Source organism: Capra hircus, chromosome 10, assembly GCF_001704415.2.
Source record: "Capra hircus breed San Clemente chromosome 10, ASM170441v1, whole genome shotgun sequence".
NCBI classification, from domain to species: Eukaryota; Metazoa; Chordata; class Mammalia; order Artiodactyla; family Bovidae; genus Capra; species Capra hircus.
Window position 1 is genome coordinate 43,175,374 of NC_030817.1, and position 23,995 is coordinate 43,199,368.

The following is a 23,995-nucleotide window of genomic DNA, read 5'->3' on the forward strand; positions in this document are numbered from 1 at the left end:
CCCCATCTCAGTTCATTATATCTCCATCTATCCATCTATTCAACAGAATATAATAAAAGGGAATGAGCTATTGATAACAGCTACAACAGGGATAAACCTTGAAAACACTACGTTAAGTGAAAGAAGGTAGTTATACAGGACTACATATTATATGATACTATTTACATGTCATGTCCAGAATAGTCAAATTTGTAGAGACAAAAGGTAGAGTATCAGCTACCAGAGGTTGACAGCTTAGGGAACTAGGGTGCGGTTTTATGGGTTTTTTATTTTTTTGGAGGAGGAGATGATTTTTTGGAAAGATTAAAATGTTTTAAAAATTTTGTAATGGTTACACAAATCTGTGAATATACTAAATACATTGAATTGTATACTTTAAATGGGATTTACTATGACAAAGGAGACAAGAATATACAAGGGAAAAAAAACAGTCTCTCCAATAAATGGTGCTGGGAAAACTGAACAGCTACAGGTAAAAGATGAAATTAGAATATTCTCTTATACCTTGTGCGTTAGTCACTCAGCTGTGTCCTTTTTGTGACCCCATGGATGACAGCCCTCCAGGCTCCTCTGTCCATGGAATTCTCCAGGCAAAAATACTGGAGTGGATTGCAGTTCCCTTCTCCAGAGTATCTTCCCAACCCAGGTATTGAACTGCAGGTAGATTCTTTACCACCGGAGCCACCAAGGAAGCCCAGGGGAATAAACTCAGAATGGACTAAAGACCTAAATGTAAGACCAGAAACCATAAAACTCACAGAAGAAAACATTGATGGAACACTCTCTGACATAAATTTTAGCCATATTTCTTTGGATTTGACTCTTCAAGCAAAGGGAATAAAAGGAAAAAATAAACAAATGGAAACTAATTAAACTGAAAAGCTTTTGCACAGCAAAGGAAACCATCAACAAAATGAAAAGATACCTACTGAATGGGAGAAAGTGCAAATGATTTGATCAATAATGGGCTAATATCCAAAATACATAACATAAAAAAAACCCTAATTTAAAAATGGGCAGAAAACCTGAATAGACATTTTCCCAGAGAAGACACTGAGATGGCCAGTAGGCGCAGGAAAAGATGCTCCACTTCATTATGCAAATCAAAACCACAAAGCAGTATCACTTCACATCAATCAGAGTGATTATCATCAAGAAGTCCACAAATAAAAAATGCTGGAAGCGGTATGGAAAAAAGGGATCCCTTCTATACTATTGATGGGAATGCAAATTGGTGCAGCCACTATGGAAAACAGTATGGGATTCCTTAAAAAAAAAACTAAAAATAAAGCTACCATATGACCCAGCAATTCCACTCCTACACATGTATCTGGAAAAAATGAAAACTCTAATTTCAAAAGATATATGTACCTCAGTGTTCACAGAAGCACTATTTGCCAAAGATAAGACATGGAAACAATCCAAGTGCCCATCAACAGATAACCTGGTTCAAGATGGAATATTAGCCATAAAAGAATGAAAATTTGCCATTTGCAGCAACATGGATAGACCTAGAGAATATTATGCTTAGTGAAATAAGTTGGAGAAAGACAAATACTACATGATATCACTTACATGTAGAATAAAAAAATAAACTAGTAAATATAACAAAAAAGGAAAAATAAATAGGAGGATTTAAAGTATGCTGCTGCTACTGCTAAGTCGCTTCAGTCTGACTCTGGGGTCGCACAGTCTGACTCTGTGCAACCCCATAGATGGCAGCCCACCTGGCTCCTCCATCCACGGGATTCTCCAGGCAAGAATACTGGAGTGGGTTGCCATGATAAAGCTGTTGATGAAGCACGAGGAAGTGGAGGAGGAGCAGGAAGAGAAAAACCTCAGGAACATAAGGTCTTTGATGAATAAATGTCCTAGTAGATTTGGATCCAGTGATATTGTCAATAGTATAAATTTTTCACATGAGTAGGAAAAACAATAATATTGACAGTGATAATAGCTGACATTTATTGAGCACACCAAAACTGAGTTAGGACGTTTCAATGACAAACTATGAGTTATTTTTCTCTTCAAGTGTTACTTCTGCTCCTTCTCTTTCATTCTTCTACAACTCCAATTACGCCTACTTTTTAACCAGTATCTGTGTATGTATACATACATAGTATATATTACATAATATGTGTTATATAAATTAATATATTTTATATTGTTTTGTTTCCCATCTTCTTTTCCCTCTGAGTTTCAGTGTGGCAATTATCCTCTATCTTTGACTTTTCTCTTCAGATGTATCTAATGTGATGATAAACCTGGTTATTGATTTTTCTGATGTCAGTTATTGTGTATTTTTCAGTTATAGAATTTCCATTTGGTATTTTTCCCCCATAATTCTTATATTCAACAGAGGACACACCCAGGACATATAAAGAACATGCAAAGATCAACTTTAAAACTCCTAGAGGAGAACATAGGCAGAACACTCTCCGACATACATCACAGCAGGATCCTCTATGACCCGCCTCCCACAATATTGGAAATAAAAGCAAAAATAAACAAATGGGACCTAATTAAAATTAAAAGCTTCTGCACAACAAAGGAAACTAGAAGCAAGGTGAAAAGACAGCCTCCAAAATGGGATGAAGCAACTGACAAACAACTAATCTCAAAAATATACAAGCAACTCCTGCAGCTCAATTCCAGAAAAATAAACAACCCAGTCAAAAAATAGGCCAAAGAACTAAATAGACATTTCTCCAAAGAAGACATACAGATGGCTAACAAACACATGAAAAGATGCTCAACATCACTCATTATCAGAGAAATGCAAATCAAAACCACAATGAGGTACCCTTTCACGCCAGTCAGAATGGCTGCGATCCAAAAGTCTACAAGCAATAAATGCTGGAGAGGCTGTGGAGAAAAGGGAACCCTCTTACACTGTTGGTGGGAATGCAAACTAGTACAGCCACTATGGAGAACAGTGTGGAGATTCCTTAAAAAACTGGAAATAGAACTGCCTTATGACCCAGCAATCCCACAGCTGGGCATATACACCGAGGAAACCAGAATTGAAAGAGACACGTGTACCCCAATGTTCATTGCAGCACTGTTTATAATAGCCAGGACATGGAAGCTGCCTAGATGTCCATCAGCAGATGAAGGGATAAGAAAGCTGTGGTACATATACACAATGGAGTATTACTCAGCCGTTAAAAAGAATACATTTGAATCAGTTCTAATGAGGTGGGTGAAACTGGAGCCTATTATACAGAGTGAAGTAAGCCAGAAAGAAAAACACCAATACAGTATACTAATGCATATATATGGAATTTAGAAAGATGTTAATGATAACCCTGTATGCGAGACAGCAAAAGAGACACAGATGTATAAAACAGTCTTTTGGACTCTGTGGGAGAGGGAGAGGGTGGGATGATTTGGGAGAATCATTGAATTTGGCATTGAAATATGTATAATATCATATATGAAACGAATCGCCAGTCCAGGTTCGATGCAGGATATGGGATGCTTGGGGCTGGTGCACTGGGACGACCCAGGGAGATGGTACGGGGAGGGAGGAGGGAGGGGGGTTCAGGATGGGGAACACGTGTATACCCATGGAGGATTCATGTTGATGTATGGCGAAACCAATACAATACTGTAAAGTAATTAACCTCCAATTAAAATAAATAAATTTATATTAAAAAAAAATAAAAGACAGTATACCCAATACAAAAATAGATAACAAATTTGAACAGGTACTTCTTCAAAGAGGATATCTAAACAGTCAATAAATGTACAAAAGATGTTCAATCTCATTAGTAATCAGGGAAATACAAACTAAAACCACAATGGCATATTACCCCAAAACCCAAAGGGCTAAAATGAGGAAGACAGCAAATATTAAGAGCAATTGGAGCTCATACACTCAGGTCGGGGCATAAATTTAACATGTATCCTGGAAAATATTCTCTCATATTATCTTCCATAGCTAAACATATATATACATATGCTAAAAAAAAAAGTGTTCACTTTCAAGTAATTAACCAACAAAAATACTCTTATATGATCAACATAAGAATGTGCAAGAATGCTCACAGAAGCAATATTTGTAACAGGTAAACACTGGATCCAAATAGTCATCCATGCTATGGGTAAATGCATTTGGATATGCCAAGAGTACATACAGTATATTTCCATTATGTGAAGAACAAGCTTATGCAAAATAAATACTTGATGTTATGAGACAGGATAGTACCTACCCTTTACAAAGAGTTCCTGGAAGGAGACTCAGAGTCTTCTGAGATCCTAGTTTTGTTTCATTTTCTAATCTGGATGCTGGTTACATGGGGGCATTTAATTTGTGAAAATTCATTGAGCTGAAACTTAGGTTTTCTTTATTTTTCTATATGTGTGTTATACTTCCAATAAAACTTAAGAATCACATTTTATTAGGGCTCTCTCCCATAGTTGGTTGTTGTATTCTTTTACATGTATACTAGCAGGTAAATTCTTTTTCTTCTAGCATGCCACCCCAAAATGGGTATTCACTCTGTTTTGTCAGAATCTATGAGGTTCTGTTAATTAATGAGTTTTTGTGGGGAACTTCCCAGCGTCTCAGGGATAAGACTCAGTGCTTCTCTTGCAGGGGGCATGGGTTAGATCCCTGGTTGGGGAACCAAAATCCCGCATGCCATGTGGCGTGGCCAAAAAAAAAAAAAAAATTAATGAGATGTTGTAAAAGACAGTTAATGAAAGCAGTATATAGGATGCAAGGTGTTATTATTAATATTTATCAGTGTTTTAAGAGGCAACCTCTTGATCCATGGTCTCCTCCTTCTCCACTGGGATTAGGTACGTAGCCTAGACTCCTTTCCCACTATTTTCATCTTTTTCCGTGTACTTGTATTGGCATGGAAATACTGGCATTCCTTACTGCTGTTAGTAGCTATGTAAAGTATGCAAAAATAAATAAAATTTTAAAACCTACATGAATGGTTGGTTTGTTATAGTTTTCAATCTCTTACCAAATTTTAAAATTTCAACTATCATTTTCTTGAACATAATAAACATAGTTGTTGTTTTTTTAATTGCTGCTGAATGATATAAAAGAAGACATGACTACATGTTCTTGGAAAGTAAGACAACACCGCAAAGATATCAATTTCCCCCAAATTAATTTACAAATTTAACACAACCCCACTGAAAATACCAACAGGTTCTTAGGGTGTTCTGTTTTGAATTCAGTAGCCATTTTTACTGGAGAAGGCAATGGCACCCCACTCCAGTACTCTTGCCTGGAAAAGCCCATGGATGGAGGAGCCTGGTGGGCTGCAGTCCATGGGGTCGCTAAGAGTCGGACACGACTGAGCGACTTCACTTTCACTTTTCACTTTCACGCATTGGAGAAGGAAATGGCAACCCACTCCAGTGTTCTTGCCTGGAGAATCCCAGGGATGGGGGAGCCTGGTGGGCTGCCGTCTATGGGGTCGCACAGAGTCGGACACGACTGAAGCGGCTTAGCAGCAGCAGCAGCAGCAGCAGCAGCAGCAGCAGCAGCAGCAGCAGCAGCAGCAGCAGCAGCAGCAGCAGCAGCAGCAGCAGCAGCCTTTTACAATTAATAAGGAAAAATGAATAAACTAAAATAATGAGGAAAACTCTATAAGAGTAATAAGAAAGTTCTGCTCTTATGAAGAAGGTATTAAAATACTTTATGAAGCTTTAGTAAGTAAAACAATGCAATACTGGTATATGAAGAGACAAAAAGAACAAATAATTAAAGACATACATAGATCACTTTCTAACACCGCACACAAAAATAAACTCAAAATGGATTAAAGATCTAAATGTAAGACCAGAAACTATAAAACTCCTAGAGGAGAACATAGGCAAAACACTCTCAGACATAAATCACAGCAGGATCCTCTATGATCCACCTCCCAGAATTCTGGAAATAAAAGCAAAAATAAACAAATGGGATCTAATTAAAATTAAAAGCTTCTGCACAACAAAGGAAAATATAAGCAAGGTGAAAAGACAGCCTTCTGAATGGGAGAAAATAATAGCAAATGAAGCAACTGACAAACAACTAATCTCAAAAATATACAAGCAACTTATGCAGCTCAATTCCAGAAAAATAAACGACCCAATCAAAAAATGGGCCAAAGAACTAAATAGACATTTCTCCAAAGAAGACATACGGATGGCTAACAAACACATGAAAAGATGCTCAACATCACTCATTATCAGAGAAATGCAAATCAAAACCACAATGAGGTACCACTTCACACCAGTCAGAATGGCTGCGATCCAAAAATCTGTAAGCAATAAATGCTGGAGAGGGTGTGGAGAAAAGGGAACCCTCTTACACTGTTGGTGGGAATGCAAACTAGTACAGCCACTATGGAGAACAGTGTGGAGATTCCTTAAAAAATTGCAAATAGAACTACCTTATGACCCAGCAATCCCACTTCTGGGCATACACACTGAGGAAACCAGAATTGAAAGAGACACATGTACCCCAATGTTCATCGCAGAACTGTTTATAATAGCCAGGACATGGAAGCTGCCTAGATGTCCATCAGCAGATGAAGGGATAAGAAAGCTGTGGTACATATACACAATGGAGTATTACTCAGCCGTTAAAAAGAATTCATTTGAATCAGTTCTGATGAGATGGATGAAACTGGAGCCGATTATACAGAGTGAAGTAAGCCAGAAAGAAAAACACCAATACAGTATACTAACACATATATATGGAATTTAGGAAGATGGCAATGACGACCCTGTATGCAAGACAGGAAAAAAGACACAGATGTGTATAACGGACTTTTGGACTCAGAGGGAGAGGGAGAGGGTGGGATGATTTGGGAGAATGGCATTCTAACATGTATACTATCATGTAAGAATTGAATCGCCAATCTACGTCTGACGCAGGATACAGCATGCTTGGGGCTGGTGCATGGGGATGACCCAGAGAGATGTTATGGGGAGGGAGGTGGGAGGGGGGTTCATGTTTGGGAACGCATGTAAGAATTAAAGATTTTAAAATAAAAAAAAATATTAAAAAAATAAATAAATTTTAAAAATAAATTAATTAATTAAATAAACATGGCAACTCAGATCAGGAAGGTGCTTAAACAAGGGGTAGTCATCCAGAAAAAAAAGTTGTATCCAATCCTCTCACCATGTACCTTGATAAGTTCCAAAAGAATTTAAAACATAAATGTAAAAAATAAAAGCAAAAAATTACATGAAACCATTACTGTAATTGAGGTAACACTTTCACGCGTGCTAAGTTGCTTCAGTCATGTCCAACTCTTTGCAACCCCACAGACTATAGCCCACCAGGCTCCTCTGTCCATGGAATTCTCCAGGCAAGAATTCTGGAGTGGGTTGCAATGTCCTCCTCCAGGCCCAGGGATCAAACCTGCATCTCTTATGTCTCCTGCATTGGCAGATTCTTTATCACTAGCACCATCTGGGTATATGCATATGTCCGAGGTCATCAACTTATTAATATACACATTAAATATATAATGCATTTTTGATATGTCAATTACATACCAACAAAGCTGTTAAAAAAAAGGAAGATGAGGGGCTTCCCTGGTGACTCGGTGGTAAAGAATCCGCTTGCCAAAACAGGAGACCCCTGATCAGGTTCGACCCCTGATCCAGGAAGATCCCACATGCTACAGAGCAACTAAGCCCATGAGCCACAACTGAGCCTGTGCAGCCCAGAGCCACGACTACTGAAGCCCTGCACAGCCAATAAATAATTTTTTTAAAAAAGATGAAAATTACATGAAGAAAATTTAGATGCTTTTCTAGCTATGGCTCAAAAGCCAGAAATTATACATTCAACTGTATTTTAAAAGAAACACCCATAAGGAAAGTAAAAGACAGTGAAAAACTGAGGAAAACTACTTGCAGTGCGTAATACAAGAGCAAGAAGAAAAAGGCCAACATTCTGATAGAAAAGATTGGGCAAAGAATAATAAGAGAAATCAGCGTAAAGGAAAATACAAAACCCCTAACTGAGAAAATCAACTTAAATCTATACTCAGCTACTACATTATGCTTATCAGAATAACACACTCTGTTTGCTAATACAGTCTGTGGGCAAGCCGAAAGCAAAACAGGTGCTCCCATTGAAAGAGAGGTGGCAGGGCAATCTGGAAATATCTGTAAAACTGCAAATGTACTTGCCCTTGACCCACCTCTTCCACTTTAAGATATCCCTGTACACCTGTGAAATGACAAGCATATAAGGGGCTTCTTTGCAGCAGAGTATGTAGTAGCAGAAGATTGGAAACAATCAACTGTCCGTGACTAGGAAACTAATTAAACTAAGGCACATGCACAGTGCAACTCTACAGAAAAAGGAGTAGGCTCCAAGGGAGGAGGAAAACAGCACAGTGCGGAACAGAGTGTACCATTTGTGAAAAAATGGGGGAAATGAGAATGTAGCATGTATTTGTTTTTATGTGGCTCCCTGAAAAAATTGAAATTATTAATAAATAATTAATAATGCTAGTTACCTGGAATAGGAGTTGAGCAGATAGGCCTGGAGGTAAGAAGAGGATTTGCACAGCTGCCTTTTATAACTTTTATTTTTACTCTATTTGTTTACTTTCTTATTTAATGAGCATTTACTACCTATTTTAATTAAACTAAATTTTTTTAAAAGATGTAATTATAATAAAATGTAACTTTCTTGGGACTTCCCTGGTGGTCCAGTGGTTAAGAATCTACCTGTGACTGCAGGGGATATGGGTTCGATTCCTGGTCAAGGAACTAAGGTCCCACATGCCGTGGGGCAACTAAGGCCGAGCACCGCAACTACTGAGCTCACGCACCCTAGACCTCCATCTCACTTGCCATACTCACACTCACAGTGTACACCTCCTTGTAACTCCATGTATAGACTCATCATACACACATACCTCACACTTAAGACATGTGACATTTAAAAATTTAATCATACTGCACTCTAGGATGGAGAAGGCAATGGCACCCCACTCCAGTACTCCTGCCTGGAAACTCCCATGGACGGAGGAGCCTGGTGGGCTGCAGTCCATGGGGTCGCTAAGAGTCGGACATGACTGAGCGACTTCACTTTCACTTTTCACTTTCGTGCATTGGAGAAGGCAATGGCAACCCACTCCAGTGTTCTTGCCTGGAGAATCCCAGGGACGGGGGAGCCTGGCGGGCTGCCTTCTATGGGGTCACACAGAGTCGGACACGACTGACGTGACTTAGCAGCAGCAGCAGCAGCAGCAGCACTCTAGGAAAAGAATTGTTTAACATTCTAATGGCTGCATTATATTCTACCATATGCATATACTGGAATCTTCCACGAATCCTGTATCTGGACAATTAAGTTTGGGGAATTTTGTTTGTTGCTAATAATAGGATTAAAATAGAACATTTTGCCCAGTGAGATATTTCTTTCAATAAATTCCTAGAAGTAGAATTGCTGAGTAAAAGAGTTTTGGTGGGTTTTGCAAAATGCCTTCCAGGAAGAGTAAGTGTATCAATGTTTCCCCATCTCTTCACACATAGGTACAGTGAGTTCTGTACCTTCTTTTAGATGTGAACAGATTATATAAAGTTATAGTAATAACTTGTTACTTTATACAATTTGCTGTTTAGAATGTTTTAATTTCTGCTTAAAAGAACTGAGATGTGATGTCTTCCACATTTGGTCTATCCTTTTCACTTTTAACTGAATTTAGGAAAATAAGAAGTTTAGTGGTGTGTGCCTTAAAGCCAGGCAACAACATAAATAAGACCCTAGAACTCCAACTTCACTGAGAAACTCCACAAAGAAATATTATGCTTGTCTGATGTACGGGGGAAGTGTGAACTGCAAATAAAGTGGTGAAACTGCCACCAAGGAAACGAGATTTTACTGGAAACAAAGGAATTAGTAGGACTGAAGACAGAGAGCTATGCCCTCCAAGGAACTGCTCAGAACTGAGGAGCTGGTTTCACTGTCAGCCGTGTAATGAAAGGGGATTGCTGTGCCCACAGTGACGGTATTTTGCCCCCTGAGCAGCACTGGGCACAGATGTGACACCGACGTAGGCCAGGTCCAGTCTAAAAGAGGTTACATGATGGGAGGGAAAAGGAAGTCCAGCTTCCTCCAGGGAGCAACTAGTTGTACAAAGAGCAACCAAGCTTAGTCGTTCACTGGGGAAGGTAGCATAAGGATGGAGTGGACGGACACACTCCCTTAGGACAAGAGAAAATCATATGCAGTTTTAATACATATGATGTGGTTCAATCTTCACAACCTAGTGAAAGCCATTTTCTGTCTCATCCTTGAGAAACTTAGTCTCAAGGAAATTAAAATACTTGGCTAAAATTACACAAAATAATAATCAAAGAGACCAGGATCTGAACCCAGGATTATCTGCTCCAATATCCATAGTCTTTCTATCACAAGAGGCTGCTTCTCTCAACTTTGGTATCTGTGGCTTTTAAGACACCAGAGCTTTAGGGTCAGGACTAGTGAAATTTTAATTTTTGGAGGTTTTGCTATAAATGCTTCTGAATGTTTGAATACATATCACATGCAATAATCTAAACATTCATTGTCCTTTCAAATACAATTCAAAACACAACTGTAAAATATCAAAAGAAAAATGTAGTGCAAGAATGGGAAAAAATTACCTTGAGTAGTATATTACATCTTCTAAAAACAGTAAGTATGGAAATGAAAACTTTTTCTAATTATCTGGGAAAGTATATATGATAAAGAGGAGATAGTATTCAACTAAAAGAGAAAAAGATTCAAGCTGTAAATTAAAACTTCATTCCACCTTATATATAGGCTCCTTGAGTATTACACTGATATAATACTCTAACTTAGCCTGGCATTGGGGTTGCACATAATACTTAGTAAACATGTATTGATTGAGACAATTTTAAAAAGCTTTTTTTAAGTCAGACATTGAGGGAAAATATTTACCACCAGCAAAAGATTAGTTCGCAGAAAAAATATTAAACTTCAACAAATCAATAAGAAAAATACATAGTAAATAACAGGCCATGAACTAGCAATTCACAGAAGAATAAATGCTAATGTACAAGAAACAGGGAAAAAATGTTCAGCCTCACTAATAATAGGGAATTACAAATAATGAGAACAATTTCAGACCAATGTACATTGGAAAAATAGTGTAATAAAATCATGTGTTTGTTAGATGTGGGGAAGTAAGAATTCTCATCTCTATTCAGAGCCACTGTGGAAAGCAATTGGACAATGTTTGGTAAAACTGCTGACCCATCATCTAACAATTCCATTTTCTGGAAAAACCTAGCACATGCACGTACATACAAAGATAACAAACATATGAGGCTATTCATTACAGTATTATTTATAACAGCCAAAAATAGTGACATATCTATACATAAAACAAAGAATAAATACACATGGTATACAGTAAGTCCCCTACACACAAATGAGTTCCAAGAGCAACTTCGTAAGTCCAACTTGTTTCTAAGTCCAACAAAGTTAGCCGAGGTACCCAACTAACACAATAGGCTATACAGTACTGTACTGTATAGTACAGTTCATAATACTTTTCACACAGATCATATGTATATAGAAAACAAACACAGAAAATAAAAATTTTTAATCTTACAGTATTGAAGTGCAGTAGTACCGTACAATAGCTGGCATACAGGGGCTGGCATGAATGTCTGCATCTTTGAAAGTCTGCATCTTGAAGACTCATGTGTACGGGACTTATTATATCCGTATTTAATTTTATATAAGTCAAAATGAATGATTAGATATTCAGATATGAATTAATGTCTAAAATGTTAACAAACTGAAAAAGTTGATACGCAGAATGACGTATAAAATGATAACTTTAACAAAGTTTAAGAACCACAGAAAACTCTACCCTATGTTTATGAAATTTGGTATGAAGAAAAAGCATGAAAATGTAGATAGAACAAAACATCTCAACCTCAGGACAGTGGCTGTCTTTTAGGAGAGGAATGAGATGAAAAGGGGGGATAAAGGAACTTAACTACATCTGTAAGATTCAGTTTCTTAACAGAAAAGATTTGAACCAAAGGTAATTTTAAGATTTATTAAATTTTGGCGTAGGTACATGGATGTTTGTTATTCTCCATGCCCTTCTATATGTTTTGAAGCTTTTATTAAAACAACAAATGAGTATTGAATTTTATCTAACAAAAGTAGTAAGCATTCTTAGGATACTTCAGCATTTGATGCCAAGAGTCTATTATACGCAGAGGAAAGGTTTGGAAGTAGTCACTTCTCTGGCACACCGAAATATCTTATAAAAAGAGAATACAGTTTCATTTAGGTGTAAGCTTTCTTAATGTATGTTATTTTTCTATAGCAAAATATGCAAAAGCAAATTAAACTTAATTCTTGAGTATAAGGATGGCAAGTATAGGATAAATATGAAAAATAGTAATACAAAAGTTAATGCTTTACTGACTTTAATCTGGCATACAAGAAAAATATCTTCTTATAGAAAAACAAAGGAGACATTAAAATTCATAAAATTCAAAATTATAATCCTTGTAATTATAATTCATAAGACTAGAATGATATTTATTTACATATACACAGAAAACATATTACATATTAGCCATGCACATGAGATCAAAACCACTCAAATGAAAAACTGAGTAAGCAGTTAACAGAGAATACTGGACAGAACCACAGAGATCAGGTCAGAATTTTTCCAGGAGGAAAACAGTAGTTTTGGGGAGAATTACAATATTTATCTAAAAATGAAGAGTCCCAAGAAACATATCCAAATTATATTCACTATTTGATTATTATTAAAGTGAATCTTTTAAAAGGAGCTCAGGGTATCAAAATGATGTAAAAAACTATAAGACTCTATATTTGGAAAACAGTTTCAATAAGTCACAAAAATATTGATATCAAAAATTTTCATTTGGAATCAGAGGTATATTTTCCATTATAAATTGTACAGAGTAATCTGAGACTGAATTCAGAGCTTACGTCAAACTGAGTCCATGTACACTGAGATGTTCTCATCTAACATAGAGAAAGCAAACAGCAAACACCATTCAAAACTACAAGAGCCTAGTTATCTATAATGAAATCCAACCACAGTAAATATGACTTAATGAAATAACGAATATATTAGTTAGCTCATTCCTCAGTTGATCTGACATGATGGAAGGAGATATTTACTCAATAGAAGCTAGGTGAATACAAATTTTTTTTTTTTCCTGTTTGCTATATAAGCCTGAGCGTTGATGCCTTGGGAACCCATCCATATGGATATAAAGGTTCCAATTGTTTTGTGACTTTATCTGAAAAGGGTTTTCTTCTTGATACATTTTGATTTTTCAGGTATTAAGACACAAAGAAATTTTATAGATTTTTATCTGGAAGAAACTTTGTATGGAGTAATAAAAAAAATAATATCAGCATAAAGCATCTGTGAATATGTCTGTCAACTCATCAGTTCCTGTTATGTGCAAGGGTTTCTTCTAGTTTTCAATGAATAATATCATAAATGACTATGCTGAAGAAACATGCTGGCACAGATTTTTTTTTAGCAATATGTTTTGAATATATTTTGTATACAGATCTTTTTGCTAAAAAACATGTGTAGTCCAAAAAACGGGATTTCACATTTATTTCCTTTGGTCTCCAGCTGTTATTTTGAATGTCACAGAAGAAAGCTCTCCAAGTCCCAACCCTCAACCATCATAGAAATCCAGAGCTAGAGTAAACAAAAAACTATCTTGCTGTTGATATTAGGAAAGATTGACATTAGAAAATAACTTCTAATAAAAATAAATCACATCACAAGCCCTTTGGGGAAGTAATTGAGGAATAAATAAATGAAAATTAGTTGAGAAGTACAGTCTCTGCAGATACCAGTTGTCAGAAGAGGCTTTCTGAAATCACCACCAATCAACCTAGAATTTATCATCCCAGAGTTATAGCAACTCTACACAGTGAAGTCTTAATTAAGTAATTAGGCAATCAAGACATGTAATGAACTCAGTGTCTAGACAGTACCTAACCAGTACTATTTCAGATGCATGGGAAAGAAATTAATGCATTACCAGGAGTTAATTCATCAGGCCCTAACCTTTAGGACATTAGGGCTTGATTCTGCAAGGGTTTGATTCTCTCACAGAACCCTAGTTGAGAAGGGCTGCTCAAGAAGGTGTCTATTCATTTAAAATCAGTATCTCATTCCTTTCATGAAAATATAAACAAAACATCCTTAACCCAACGCAAAAATTAATATCACCAGGCATCTTTGTTTCTCACACAAATACTGCAAATGTGGATTGTTTTCTAAAAGAGAAAATAAGGAAGGTGTTCATTTACACATAAGTGGAAATAATCAGCTATCAATGTGGCAACCTGATGACCATTAACTATAAATCCATCATTATGTACTAGAAACACATTAAATGTGGATTGCCAAAAATTTTTATTAATATTTTATTCTCAGTTCTTTTAAATCTCTGCCCATAACACCGAGAATAAATAGAATACAAGGCTTTTCCAGCCCACTTCAAAACAGAAGCTAAAAAGAGGAAAGAAAAAGCATACCCTTTTCTAGTTATAAATTCTTGTCCAAGTTTTTATTTTATAGTACAGTGAATCAGGCATAGATGATTGAGCAATAAAAGTCCAACAGATTCTGAAAAAAGTAGGCTTCCCCCAGTCATAGCCTCCTGTACAATATTGTGAAACTCTGTCCATAGTTCTTCAAGCACTCTGTCTACCACATCTAATCCCTTGAATCTATTGGGTATCTCCAGTGTAAAATTATAAGGGATTAAATTTAGGTCAGTCTGGTGTTTTTCCCTACTTTCTTCACTTTAAGCCTGAATTTTGCAATAGGCAGCTCATGATCTGAGCCACAGTCAATTCCGTCTTATTTTTGCTGACTGTACAGTTTCTCCATCTTTGGCTGCAAAGAATATAATCAATCTGATTTTGGTATTGACCATCTTGTGATGCCCATGCATAAAGTCATCTTTTGGGTTGTTGGGAATGGGTGTTTCCTATGACTAGTATGTTCTCTTGACAAAACTGTTAGCCTTTGCCCTGCTTCATTTTGTACTCCAAGGCCAAACTTTCCTGTTAATCCGGGTATCTCTTGACATCCTAGCTTTGCATTTCAATCTTCTATGATGAAAAGACCTTTTTTTGATGTTAGTTCTAGGTGTTATAGGTCTTCATAGGTCAACTTCAGCTTCTTTGCATCAGTGGTTGGGGGCATAGGCTTGGATTACCGTGATGTTGGTTTGCCTTGGAAATAAACTGAGATTGTTCTGGCATTTTTGAGGTTGCACCTAAGTACTGCACTTTGGACTCTTGTTGACTATGAGGGCTACTCCATTTGTTCTAAGGGATTCTAACCCACAGTAGTAAATATAATGGTCACTTGAATTAAATTCACCCATTCCCTTCCACTTTAGCTCACTTCTTCCTAAGATGTTAATGTTCAATCTTGCCATTTCCTGCTTTACCACGTCCAGGAACAGTAAGGACCTAACAGAAGCAGATGACATTTAAAAGAGATGACAAGAATACAGAGAACTATTTTTAAAAGGTCTAAATGACCCAGATAACCACAATGGCATGCTCACTCACCTAGAACTGGACATCCTGGAGTGTGAAGTCAAATGAGCCTTAAGAAGCATTACCACGAACAAACCTAGTGGAGGTGATGGAATTCCAGCTGAGCTAATTAAAACCCTAAAAGATGATACTGTTAAAGTGTTGCACTCAATAGGTCAGCAAACTTGGAAAACTCAGCAGTAGCCACAGTACTGGAAAAGGTCAATTTTTCTTCCAATCCCAAAGGGCAATGCCAAAGAATGTTCAAACTACAGTACAATTGCACTCATTTCACATGGTAGTAAGGTTATGCTCAAAAACCTTCAAGCTAGTCTTCATCAATACATGAATTGAGAACTTCTACTAGACGTAAAAGTTGAGTTTCAAAGAGGCAGAGGAACAAGAGATCAAACTGCCAACATTCGTTGCATCAAGGAGAAAGCAAGGGAGCTCCAGAAAAAGGTCCACTGCTGCTTCACTGACTATACTAAAGCCTTTGACTGTGTGGATCACAAAAAACTGTGGAACATTTTTAGAGAGACGGGAGTTCCAGACCACCTTACCTGTCTCCTGAGAAACCTGTATGCAGGCAAGAAGTAGCAGAATCAGACATGGAACAAACTGGTTCAAAATTGGGAAAGGCATACAATAAGGCTACATATTGTTACCCTGCGTATTTAACTTATACACAGAGTTCAGTTCAGTCACTCAGTTGTGTCCAACTCTTTGCAACCCCATGAACTGCAGCACACCAGGCTTCCCTGTCCATCAACTCCTGGAGCCTGCTCAAACTCACGTCCATCAAGTGTATGTAGAGTACATCATGCGAAATGCTAGGCTGGATGACTCAGAAGCTGGAATAAAGATGGCCAAAAGAAATATCAACCTCAAATATGATGATGATACCATTCTAATGGCAGAAAGTGAAGAGGAACTAAAGAGCCTCTTGATGAGGGTGAAAGAGAAGAGTGAAAAAGCTGGCTTGAAACTCAACATGAAAAAAAACAAAGAAAAAAACTAAGATGGTATCCGGTCACATCCCTTTATGGCAAACAGAAGGGGAAAAAGTGGAAGCAGTGACAAATTTTGTTTTCTTGGGCTCCAAAATCACTGCAGATCATGGCTGCAGCCATGAAATTAAAAGATGCTCACTCCTCGGAAGGAAAGTTATGAACAACCTAGACAACATATTAAAAAGCAGAGACATACTTTGCCAACAAAGGTCCCTATAGTCAAAACTATGGTTTTTCCAGTAATCACATATGGATGAGACAGTTGGACCATAAAGAATATTGAGCATCAAAGAATTGATGCTTTCAAATTGTGTTGTATAAGACTCTCGATAGTCCTTGCTGCTGCTGCTGCTAAGCCGCTTCAGTCGTGTCCGACTCTGTGCGACCCCATAGAAGGCAGCCCACCAGGCTCCCCCGTCCCTGGGATTCTCCAGGCAAGAACACTGGAGTGGGTTGCCATTTCCTTCTCCAATTGATAGTCCATGAACTGCAACAAGATCAAACCAATCAATTCTAAAGGAAATCAACCCTGGATATTCACTGGAAAGACTGATGCTAAAGCTGAAGCTCCAATAGTTTGGCCATTTGATGAGAAGAGCCAACTCACTGGAAAAGATCCTGATGCTGGGAAAGACTGAAGGCAAAAGGAGAATAAGGCGGCAGAGGATGAGATGGTTAGATAGCATCACTCACTCAAAGGACATGACTTTGAGCACACTCCAGGGGACAGTGGAAGACCTGGTGTGTTGTAGTCATGGAGTCACAAAGAGCTGGACATGACTTAGTGACTCAACAGCAAAGGTGGAATATTGCCATAATACACAGAACAAACTTTTTAATGTGTGAAAAAATGTGGTCAAAATATAAGTCTACACTGAACATATGTGGAAAAGATATTTAATTGTAAAATAGAAAAGTAGGCCAGAGTACAGTTTTAAGGGTAACTGCTTCTTTATACAGTATAGATAATCTAGAAGAGTCTTAGGGTTAAACATTTTCATAAAGCAATAAAACATTTAAAAATAAACCAAGAAAAGAGCCTGAAGTTATGTTTTACAAAAAAAAGCAACAGTATGTCAGAGTTTAATGTCCATACATTTGTGGAATTCAACAATACTGTGATGAGAGCCAGTCACAGCACAGACTTACAGCTTTCACAGGGAGAAGATAAAGTTATGTTAGACATATCTATAGCATCACTGTAGTACAAAAAGTTCTTGTTCTACATACAAAAGCATTTTTTTTTTCCTGTAAGAATAATTTCCTGGGGGGGGGGGGAATGAGTCCATGAAGTATTTCAGAAACCCATATGTTCTGAGTTTTCCAAAAACATTATCTTAAAATCCAGTGCCTTAAAGTGCTTTCATGTGGAAATCATGATGGAAGGCACAGAATAGTTTCACGTCCCCACTACGAAATTTTCAAAAAAGCATAAATTTTGCAGTTTGCAAATTCAAGATATCTTGTAAGCTGCTCCTTCCAAGAACATTGTCATTCCAATAAAACCAGCTGCTAGCTTACTTAGTTTCAAGGACCTACAGAATAAAAGGGTTTCTTTCTTTCCTAGTAACTTTCATCATCTTTGTGGGAAAAATAATACCTATGCAAGTGATGCATTCCAAAATTATAAAACATGCAGAATATGTACAAACAGAAAATTTTAAAAAATATTTGCTTCATATACATGTAAATCTACTTGGGTATAGCTGAAATTGAACAAATATAAAAATCTGCTTTCTAAAAAATGTTTTCAGAGAATCTGAGACAACTTAAAGCTGTACAAAGATTTCCTGGTAGAAATCTTCTCTTCATATAGAAGTTTATACCGACAGGAGTAATTCCAGCATCAGTCCACCACATAATTATTACACATTTGGTCTAATCAACAACGATCACCCTTAAAACTGTTCCATTTCTGAGAAATTAAGGTTTGTACTAATATCAAAAAGAATTCACAAAAACGGTGGCTTATTGTGTTTTTGGATCTCTTCAACAATCTTTATCAACTCATTTGGAACTGTAAAAAAAAAAAAACTATTTACAGAATTCAGTTTTAAATACATTTCACAACTTCTAAAGTTTTATGTTACAAGAACTCAGAGCTCATGGCTTAAGTCCAATTATCCATCTGCAGTCTCTTCAGTTATCCTGTCTTTCCATGACTGCACCTTATCGTGTACAGTTCAAGATTGTATTCTTTCTTGACCAAAAGTAAACTCAAACTATATGTTCATTTCAATTAAACAGCTTCTTTATTAGTCTGAAGACGCGTCATAGCTTCTAATTTCTGTCTGTAGGCCTCTGCTTCCTGTTCTTTCTTTAGAAGTTGCTGTCGGTATTTCTGTGCTTCTCGATTAGCTTCATCCAGCTGTTTCTGAAGAGCTTCTCTCTCCTAATTAACAAAAAAAAAGGTTTTTTTTTTTTTCATAACTGCACAAATACATTAACACATTCAAGCATATATCCTACCAATAAAGAAACTTGTAGTAGTTAAAAGTAGCCATCTACTGGTATTTCTGAGACATCTTGCCTTTTTAACCAATTCTCTTATAATTAAAGCCCTCATTTTGAGCTCCTCACTATGAGATAAAGGTTAGTTTCTGACCTCAAGGAAATTATTTGCTAATTAGAAATAAAACTAGCATGATGAACCCAAACTGGGTACCTGTATCTTTATACCAACTATAAGAACTAGTGAAAAACTTAAATAGGGAAATATGTAGCCATACCTCTTTACATCTTTATCTGTGAAGTTAAAAAGCTACTAATTATAAAAGAAATAGTATTCATTGAAAACCCATTATATATGTTGATTAACAAGGTGATTTCCAATAACAAGTCTCTAAGATAGATATTACACCCATTTTACAGATGAGAAAAATGAAGCTCAGAGATGATGTAGCTTTCCCATAACACAATGAGTCAGGTTTATGAGGTTCTACTATTACTGTTTAAAATTGTCATTTTCTATGATAGCAAGCAAGATTCCTCACCTTCAAAATGAGGAGGGCTAGTCTAGATTAGCATTTCCTAAATTATACCAATTTACAAACCAGTAAAATATTCATTTCTCTATTGTGATGCATTATATATTGTAAAACATGTGTATTAAGTCCCTGAATAAATTGAGAGGTGACACACAAATCTGGTCCAATGAAAATGATATTCTTTCTCCTCCTCCTCACTCTGCCCTTATACAGTTGTCTAAGGGAAAACATTTCAACTCCTTTCCCATACCTCAGGTAAGGAGATGGACAAAAACTCAACTTGCCCAGACCCAAGCTCAATCTCATCTCAGAAGCACAAGCCCTCTGAATGAGGTGGGGGCCAAGAGCAGAACTACTAGTCACAAAATGAGGCCAGGTTCCCACTGGACAAGACACTTAACCAGAGAGAACTGAAGGTAAAGGCAAGGGGTTGGCAGCTTGCTGGGAAAGAGGACACTATGAGGGTCTCTTCCACTCTCTCCTTGACCCATGTCCATTGGGAACACCAAAAGATTCCCTTCCCTTCACTATTCACATGGTCCATAAGAAGGAACATGTGTAATAGTCCTGCCTTCCTACGATCCCACTGCCTTCCCTACACTGGGAATGAAGCTAGATCCAACATTAGTTTTTCCCATGAGTCCACCAAAAGTTGGAGTGATTGATTACATATGTAGTCTCCAAATTGTCCAATCACAGAAAATGTACAGTAGAAGAAAGGTGTGCCTGTCATCTCCAAGTTGAGAAATGCCTAAGCCCTACCCTGCTACTCTTTTCTCCTTACTACAGGCAAGATGCCAACCTCATGTAAGCAATGACACCAGTCCCTGTCAGTGAACTGCAGGACTTTAGAAAGGGTGCAAGCTAGACCACCTTGATCTATAGGAGAACACACAGCTGTGCATTTAAATGTTTTACAATTTTACCTGTCCTAATAAGATCCTTTGCCAAAGTTTTGAATATAGATAAAAACTTGCCCTGATTTGGTAGGAAATATTAGAAAAGATAAACTTCAAGGGATCTTATAAAATTAGCTATTTATTCACATTTAGAGCAAGAGATTCACATTTCAGTTTATGAAACCAATAAGGAAGATTATTTATCTTACACTACAACTTCATGCCCAACAATATATTATTATTACATTAGGCAATAGAATAATGGAACAAAGGCTTCGAATTTGCTTTTTTATTTCCAAATAAGATTCTCAAATTCTGCTTCAACTATTAGCAATTATGTTTCAAGTTTTATATGTGATTTTTCAAATTTACTTTACCTATTATAAAGCAAAAAAAATCATAATAGTGATTTATCTTCTACCATACCTCAGTGTAACTTTTAGAAGATAATAATAATAGCAAGTTACTGAGCATTCACCATATGCTCACCACTGTACTAGTCCTTCACATGCATTCTCATTTGAACCTTACAACAATTTGATAACGTAGGTGCTATTATTTTCCCTTTCTTACTGATGGGGAAGCCAAGCCTTGAAAGGTTAAATAACTTGACCAATCACACTCAGAAAATTATCATTCAAACCTAAATTTGATTCCAGACTCATATTCTTAACCATTAAATATTTTTTTAAAAAAGAAACTGAGGCAGGGTGTGTGAGCTGTCTGCTTGTGTGTAAATATCCTCTAACTGCCATGGGCCAAACACGATCCTATTTTTATAAATAAAGCTTTACAGAAATACAGCCATACCCACTCATTACCAAACTGTCTGTGGCTGCTTTTCCACTATGAAGGCTGAACAGAAGGCAAAACACATCCTATGGAATGTTTAGCAGCATCCCCAGCCTCTACTCACTAAATGTCAGTGACATTTCCCTCACTGTGACAACCTGAAATGTATCCAGATATTGCCAAATATCCCTTGGGGTCAAAATTGCTCCAGTTCAGAACCACTGATTTAGAGAAATTTTTGAGGTTTTTGGCCAAGCAATCACTTAGAAAGGAATATAAAAGTATATCCCTAAGACAACTCTACTGGTCATCTATGAAAATAAAATCCAAAGAACTACTTCATGTACTCTAAGGAAATGGTTTAATGAAAATATTGGAGGTCTCTCTTCATTCTGTATCCCCTGCCTCCCCCCGTCACCATCTCGCTCACTCTATGCTTCAAGGTTTCTCTGCAGTAGCTCTAAGATTATGCAACTTTGGCCTGAACATTTCTGGTGATGGCAAATAAGATTTCTATTACCAGATAACTCTAATTACAAAAACTGAGCTGAAACTCTAACTTCCTTAAGTTCTTTATATCAAGGTAAAATTCTATCTCCCTGAAGTGCTGTCTACTTGGTTCTAGTTAATTTATATATCTCAGTTCATACTTGTTATTTTTAATTATTCTCCCTGGTTTCTGAAAGACTGTAGGTGGAATCAGGGTGAACTTTGAAGAAAACAGCAACTCTACCTGGTTGGTAGGTAAATAAAAGATACAGGCTGCATATTCACTGTTTTAAAAATGGTGAACTGACATAAATCAACTCTACTCCAATTAAAAGAAATGCTGAATTGAGTCAGTTTATGTTCAATAAAAATTCAAGTAATTTAAAAGTGTTTTATTAAATAGTTAAAGCAAAGTACATGACAAAATCTTCTTAATTTTATATGTCAGAAAAAAAACAACTGATTTATCTGTAAAAGATATTAAAGACTATTAAATAATAAGTATACTGACACCATTCAATGAAATAAATGGTTAATTTCTAAGAATTTTAGTGTATTAGTCTAAATTTTGAAGAAATAAAACAACACGCCCTCAATAATTAAACATTACTAAACATCTGGTTAAACCATGAATTAAATTCTTAACTCAGTAATACCTACTTTGAGATTGTGGCCACTAGTTTTACATGTAAATGAATTTGGGCAAGAATATTTTCTAACTGTCCTCAGTTAGAATTATGTTTCCTTTAGGTGACATTTTTAAATATCCTCTTTTTTCTATAATAACAAGAACCTTAACAAAGAATTTCTAAATATTCACCAATGTTTATTATTCACATATATTAGATATTATGAATGTGAATATAACAATAGGCTGACTTTTTTAACTCTCATAAAGCCCCCAAAATGCAGATATTGTTATCCTAAATTCAAATGTGGGAGAAAAATAAAACAGAAGTGCAGAAAAGTAAGATAACTTGCCTCAAAGCTAATAAGAGGGGCAAGAAGTGGGATTCAAATACAGCTCATTTAATTTCAAATCCAAACTTCTTGTCTTTACATTGCAGTTGCTCTTTAAAAGTTATTCAAGAATGATCTTATTTTCATTTTGATGTAGTTAATTATTAAATTTGGGGAACAATTCTATTTACAGTAATGTGAGAAAAAATCTATGAGGTTTAACTATGGTATAGTCACATTTACAAACTAGTTTACAATTTCAAACTAGATTGGCAGAGGTAAAAAAAAAAAGGTGACCCTATCAACAGCTAGTCTACATGTAATTTCTTCAATGGACTCAACAGTGAAATAAGTGGTTATCTATGGCTTTTTCAAAAAAATAACTCAGTTGACAAACTCCAACATTCTTTAAGAAGATCTTCCAGCCCATATAGACATTTGCATTTCATTTGTGAAAGAAAAAAAATGTTTAGTCAATATATAGTGACATTCCCTTTAGTGGCTGTGAGAATGATGTATGTAAATTTAATAGAAAATAAAGGATGACGTGCAAAAACCAAAGACATTCCAATGTTACCATGATGAAAGACTGTTACAAACAGATTCTTCACTCATTCATTCATTCATTCAATATTTATTTATTGAAGGCTTGCTATATGAATAAGGCAAAAAAAATTAGACAAAAAAGTACTCATTCTATATCAAAACAATACTGTCAGTAATAAATATAAAAGACAAAAAAAAAAAAAGCAGATGAAATTTATTTTGGATGACTGCAGCAAAGCACACCGGGTAAAAGACTCCTTACTTCTATCTCTGCAGACTCCACCCGGTTTTCAATTATTTCGATACATTGTCTTTTGGCTGGCGGTTCTTCACTTATAACAGTTTCTTCAGCAATGTCCGTTGCTGGTACTGTTAATACTAAAATGAAAAAATTTACTCATTACTTCATTTTCAGATAGGTTTAGAAGAATTAAAACTAGTCTTGATATTGTTGATGCAACTCATCTAAGATAAATATATTCCAAAACCAGTAATTTCATAACACTGATTTCCTTTTTATGAGAAATGTCCATATTTTTGTCAACTTCTTGGCTTTTTACTGAAAACTATCATTTAAAGTGCCTATGTTTTTCATTTCATAGACAATATATTCATTCATATGGCTCAAAATCAAAATAATATTTAACAAGCATATTTTGTTAACAGATAATTGCTTTTATTGGTTTCTTATGCATCGTTCTTGTGTTCATTCATGTAAAAATGAATATGAATTTGCAA

The 23,995-nt window shown here is 36.3% G+C and overlaps 1 protein-coding gene across 6 annotated transcripts in view; it reads right to left on the bottom strand.

The window, feature by feature from the left end:
* The window catches only part of GABPB1 (GA binding protein transcription factor beta subunit 1), a 67,862-nt gene continuing 61,332 nt past the window's right edge, over positions 17,466-23,995 (bottom strand). For all 6 annotated transcript variants that reach the window (XM_005685788.3, XM_005685785.3, XM_013967147.2 and 3 more), the window contains exons 8-9: positions 23,520-23,635; positions 17,466-18,976 (exon numbers count right to left, since the gene is read on the bottom strand). In XM_005685788.3, coding sequence (XP_005685845.1) covers positions 18,824-18,976; positions 23,520-23,635 — 269 coding nt within the window. In that variant the 3' untranslated portion in view covers positions 17,466-18,823. The remainder of the gene's footprint in view (positions 18,977-23,519; positions 23,636-23,995) is intronic.